General features: G+C 40.1%; 1 protein-coding gene across 1 annotated transcript in view; it reads right to left on the bottom strand.

The window, feature by feature from the left end:
• Positions 1-3,610, bottom strand: part of EPHX4 (epoxide hydrolase 4) — a 20,712-nt gene extending 17,102 nt beyond the window's left edge. The window contains exons 1-3 of the mRNA XM_010582753.1: positions 3,598-3,610; positions 2,368-2,436; positions 160-284 (exon numbers count right to left, since the gene is read on the bottom strand). Coding sequence (XP_010581055.1) covers positions 160-284; positions 2,368-2,436; positions 3,598-3,610 — 207 coding nt within the window. The remainder of the gene's footprint in view (positions 1-159; positions 285-2,367; positions 2,437-3,597) is intronic.
• Positions 3,611-5,899: the final 2,289 nt, after the last annotated feature.

The following is a 5,899-nucleotide window of genomic DNA, read 5'->3' as shown; positions in this document are numbered from 1 at the left end:
CGCCGCGGCCGGGGGTGCGCCCAGCCGCTCGGCCACGGAGGGCCGCCCCCGCCCCCCCAACTATTCCGTAGCGAAGTAAGGAGGATCGGCCCCTGGAGCGACGGAGCGCGGCGCTGAGCCGCCCGCGCTGACGGAACTGCCAGATACACCCAAACTCACGCGCAGTGTCGCTGCGAAAAGCGCGCCGGGGGTACGCGGGACGGCCCCGCCGCCGCCGGTGCCTGCCAGAGGTCCTCGCAGGCGATGGCGTTGCCCGCTCGCACCGCGTACCCGCTCGCACTTACCTTGTTTTCGTGTGAAGGGAAGCGCGTAGGTATGCGGCGGTGCGGTTGCAGTTTAGTGTTTTTCGAGACTGTACGTTCTTTCAGTGCCGCTTACACCGCTACCATTTAAAGATGGTTTTGTAAACGTACGACAATTTCAGTTATTACAGTATTTCTTAAAAAGACACAAACTTTGAGCTCCAGCACCAAAATTTATAGCGTTTTAAACTTTACTTACTCCAGTAGAGAAATTTGCTACTAAAGGAAGTTGGATCATCATTATTAGCTCTGTTCCCGCAGAGTTAATTTAGTACCGAGATCTCAGCCACACAAGGCTGACGGTAGAAGCTGAACAATCTTATGCCTGTCCGTTAGCTGTAAATTGCTACGTGGACAAGCCAAGGAGTCACAGTCACATACAAGGCCACAGATGCTGGGGTAAGAACAGAGGCTCCAGTCGGCACATACCTGGTATTGACCTACTGATATGCAGGGTGGGAAAGGGTAATTTTGAATCAGAATGGTTCGTGTCATCCAAAAATGTAAGAAAAAGCATACCTATTATAAGCAGTTGATTTTACAGGTTATAAAAATGCAGGTTATGAAAAATGAGTTTATTAGTTCTGGGCGATAACGGAATGTGGACATTGTAGTTGCTGACTACAAGAAAAGTATAGAATTGAGCTTGCATGTCAAATCCTGACAAGTCCTGACCCACCTCACTGCACAGCCTGCTCACCTTTACTCCTTGATCTAACCCCTTGCTTCTCAGACTAGAGGGTACAGCCAGGTTCGAGACTTGTAGAGACGACATCAGAGTCACAGCTAATAACATAGGCCTATGGGCAACTGCCTGCCTTTGGGGGTGGGGGTGGTGCTGCCAAATTTTACTTGGAATTTGATGAAGACTAAAAGGTTTTCTTGGTTCAGGTGAATTTGGAGGATTAGAACTTAGCTTCCAAGAAAGTTTTTTTGCTCTGTCCAGCAGTGCAAGTAGAAGCTGGTACAAAGACACCATGCATCTGTTAGCTCTAAGATATGTAATTTAACAAGCTATTTAAAAAAAACCCAAACCGGATAAGCATGTATGCGGACGGAATACATATAATTTTTCACTGTGCATGGAACACAGCTTGTAGACAATTTTTGTCTGTAACATACCAAATGCTTTCTCCTACTTGTTCTAAATTCAGACTTACAAATATAGATGCTGATGTTGAATCCTAGTCCCACTGAAGGCAGTGACAGAATTAATGCCTGTTTCAACAAGTTCAAAATTCTTCTTTTTTAAAAATCAAATAAAAAGCCTAAGCAGCAGAAAGGAATGTTACAAAGAATTGCCCATTGCTGCATTTTCATGCATTTTAAAGTTTAAATAAGATACAAAACCATTCTCTGAATTTATTTTTTACTCCTAAAGATAACATCTTCAAGTTGCTGTAAAAAGCTGCCTAGCTTCCTCTTATCAATAACATGAATGAACTATCAGCAACCCACATCAGCTGACAGCGCTGAATCACGCTGTTCTCGATCCCTGCTCTTTGAATGTGAGCCCTACAAACTTAAGGTCAGGAGCTTTATCAGGCTGCTGGGGAAAAAGCTGCTAGGCTGTTTAAGGCTCCTTCCTTCTCTTGGGCGAGAAGAGAAGGAACAACATCAGAAGCTGATGATTCAGTTAAGACACTAACCTCTGCAGACTCCAGTAGGATTATATGAATCATGCCTACCAAGCCTGAGCCTTCCGTTCATGCTCAGATTACTCATACCACCAACCCCAGGATTAGCATATAGCTAATTTTTTGTGCATCAGACTTTGTACTAATAACCTTTTTTTTGTAGGGAAGAAGCCTTCACAGCTTCTCAAGAGCAGACTAGCTGCAGCAGGGTTTTCCCCCTAAAGTGCACCTTGGTAAACCAGCAACCCAGTTAGATAAATTAGAAGGTTTGGCAGGAGCACAGCAACCAATGTTGTTGTTTATATCACAGTAGTCATCAAATTCCTTAATAAACCAGTAATCAGAATGAATTGGTAGAAAACATCCCCTAAAAAACCCTGGAAAACCAAGGTTGGAAATCCTGGAGTTGACCACAAGCTTCCGCTTACCTCGAAAGAAAGGTTGATGAAAACTCAGCAACAGGCTAGACACAGCATTCACAAAATTACAGTAGCCAGCTAGAATACAAGAAGGATTAAAGATGGAACCATGATGTGTCTTATTACAAGCAGGTATTTGGCCAAGCTATACCATATTTCTTGTACAAACAGCAGAGCTATTTTTTCCACAAAAATGGAACTAAGTCTGTTTTTAGTTTATACATCACTAACTACCTAGGTAGTTCTATGTCAAACTTCTACATTATACAAACCTTTTGCTTGTGGAATTAAGCTATGTTATCTCCAGATATTAGATATGGATCCAGTATCAGAGCTGAGAAAAAGGTGGTGCTGGGGACCTAGCAGTTCTGAGCAGCTTTTGCACAATGAGATTGCTGCACACCCTGCTACACACCCTAGCTCAGCATTTCTAGGCACCTCCAGCTGTGCTACCTTAGCTGTCCTGTTTGCCAAGGAAGTGATAGAATTCCTCTTTTAATGAGGAGTGCTTTCTTTGTAATCTAGGACCACACTGTCTACGTACGTGTGGCAAACCTGTTTGTACAAGGCAAATACCTTCCACACTTTTTCCAACATTTTGCAGAAAAAAAGCTTAGAATCTTCTGTATATCCCATATGAATAAGAAAAAATGAGAACCCCAACAGTTATTTTTCTGTCTTCCTTATATTTTGATTTTCTCATCTTCTGCTCTAAATTATTGTTCTAATGGGTGCCAAGCCAAACCAACCCCAGGGCAGATGGTCTTAAGTGCTTTGACAGTGTGCTTTGCCCTCCATAATTTGCCATCTGCCTGCTTATCTTTTGTCAGTTCAACTAATCCCATTTCTCTGAGACAAAAGAGGACAACTTTGCACATCACTGACTCTGCCTCCAGCCTGACCAACTCATAGCTGATAGTAAAAAATTTAACATGCTCTGTTTATTAGTGACAGAGGAACTTTTTAAAGCTTTTAACTATCTTACCCATCATTAATGTGTAGATACAATCTACTAGTGTAAACACAAGTATAAAAATGACACATTAGTGCAGCTATTTTCACAAATGATCAAGGTGAATTAATGGCATGACAGAACTTAGTACACATTTTAACTGTTAGGTAACTAACAATATTTAGTCTGTTTAAGCAGCTTGTTGTTTGCAGGGGGTATCTACACAAGTGGTATTTCTTCAGTGTGGTGACAGCTTTGGGCAAACACAGTGCTTGCTGCTCACTTACATTTGGAGGCCATCTCCCTTTCCTCCGAACTCAGCCTTCTGTCTGGAGGTAGGAGCCGATTATCCTCTTTAAGTGACTTGTGGGTTGCAAATAAAGGGTTTATCAGATTAGCATTAGCAGCAGTGACATTATGACTTTAAGTCATCATGACCATATAGAGTCATGGAAGCTGGAATTAGCGTTTGAAGGAGTGAAAGTACCAGTTCATACCATTAGCAATGCCCATATAGTCATATAGAAGGGATGAAATGCAGAGGATAAATTCTTGCCCTTCCCTCTGTCACCTCGTATTTCCAAAGCAAGAGATCTTGAGCTTGCATTAACCCAATCAGAAAGTATGTCCAGATGACAGCAAGGTAGGGAGTCCTGAATGTGAACTGTAATACTTGATTGCAGGCCAAATAGCTATTAATGATGTATAAACTGTAAGCGAAGGCAGGCCTAAATCACTTTTGATGTGGATGTAAAACACAACATCCTAACAGCACCACTTTACGTTACAACCCACCCTTTCACCCTAAGTCCCCTTCCTAGCCAAGTACTTCAAATATCCCAAACAACATACACTTGAGCATGCGTCCTGGCAAGGCTCATGTAGAAAGACCTCCTTAGACGTTTCAAGGGGCAATACCCCAATCTGAGCATTTGTCAGCATACACTCTTTCTGCTATTGAATGAAATACTACCATTCCAGCAATGGCAGAAGATACAGAGTAGTACTTTCCTGCAGAATAGGTATTTTGGAGATAGCACTAGCTCATCAGCCTGTTACCTGAAAGACCAGGCTACTGTTTTTAGGCACACTTTAGCTGTCATTTATGAATTTAGATGAAATTTATTTCCTTTATCTGAAAATTCAGTTATTTTGTAGAAGGTCTTGTCCACTTAGTTTACTTAGTTGTGTGTCTGTGGCAGACCCTCACCACAACACTGGCAGTGTTACCTTCACTTCCAAGTTTGATCCAGGAGCTGGATAGACCAGAGGTCTCCATAGGGAGAGAGAGTTTTAAGGGGTAGGTTCAACTAGATCAGTGGCCTCCAAAGTGGAGTGTGGGACGAAAACATTTAATACAAACATTTTTTTTTTAATTTACAAAATAAAATAAACAAAATAAAAATAACTAAGCAAAATTAAATAAACACTATTTAAAATATTTTTAGTTTCCCCTTTTGTGTATTTTTAAAATAATGTAAATAATATATTAGTACAGTAGAACATGTATATAATTTATAAATGAATAAATACACATCTTGGGATGCATGCTTAAAATTTTTTAATAATGGGGTGCATGACAAAAAAGGTTTGGAGACCACTGAACTAGATTATCTCAAGGAGGCCCCTTCCACCCAACATTTCTGTAATGCACATTGTGTTTTGGTATTAATTTTATAAAACAATGTTTTATTAGTCCTGTACTTAATTTGAGATAGCTATATGTAATCAGTGAGAACGTAGGGTTTTTACATTGTAGTTTCTACTTCAGACAAGTATCCCAACATTAATAAAAACTTGCATTAATCAGAAAGCCTTTCAAACTGGAGCCAGAGGTGGGATGTTTTAGCTAATTTCCTTATGTGAAGAACCAGAACGATCTGGCAAATGTGCTTGCACCCTTATCCAAATGTTATGTTAACATAAAATACATTAAACAGAATATCAACATGTCTGGGCCTTAAAAGACATGCAAGTATACAGGATTTGCTGCTGAAATTAGAGTTCCAGGAAACGTTTTTTTACAATTACAAATAATCTTACACACCCTTTAGAAATTATCACTATTATAGAGGTCTTTTGTCACAGCGCAGATTCTGTGCAAGTGTGTCATAGTAAAGGGATTGTTTTAATAGCAGTCACACAATTGACAAGACCTTGGTTTAAAGTAGTTTCTGTAGGTGCATATTTAGCATACTATGATTTAATACAGTCAAACAAGAGTTTGGCTATGCTTGGTATAACAGATTCTCAAGTGTTTCTGAAAAAAATTGGTTTAAAAAAATGAGAAAAGAATCAAAAAGCTGATATTTTCTCATATATATATATACACACACACACACAACATATGAGACTGTAATCGAAATAACTACAGTCCACTGTGTAGCAGACTAGATTACATATATTATAAACAAGCAGCAAAAAGATCTTGTGATGCTTCAGGTGTCAATGAACAAGCTTTTAATATTAAGCATTTTAGAGGAGCTTACATGCTCTTTAAAGTGGTCTTAACGTTTAAGCTTCTAACTAGTACATTTTCAAAGTTGTACAGTTTGTAGTAGTGTTGAAGTTCTATACTGACCACAGCTT

Source organism: Haliaeetus leucocephalus, unplaced genomic scaffold (assembly GCF_000737465.1).
Source record: "Haliaeetus leucocephalus isolate CR32 unplaced genomic scaffold, Haliaeetus_leucocephalus-4.0 Scaffold848, whole genome shotgun sequence".
Classification (NCBI taxonomy): Eukaryota; Metazoa; Chordata; class Aves; order Accipitriformes; family Accipitridae; genus Haliaeetus; species Haliaeetus leucocephalus.
Note: the sequence above shows the minus strand (reverse complement) of the source record. Positions and strands in the feature narration are given on the sequence as shown.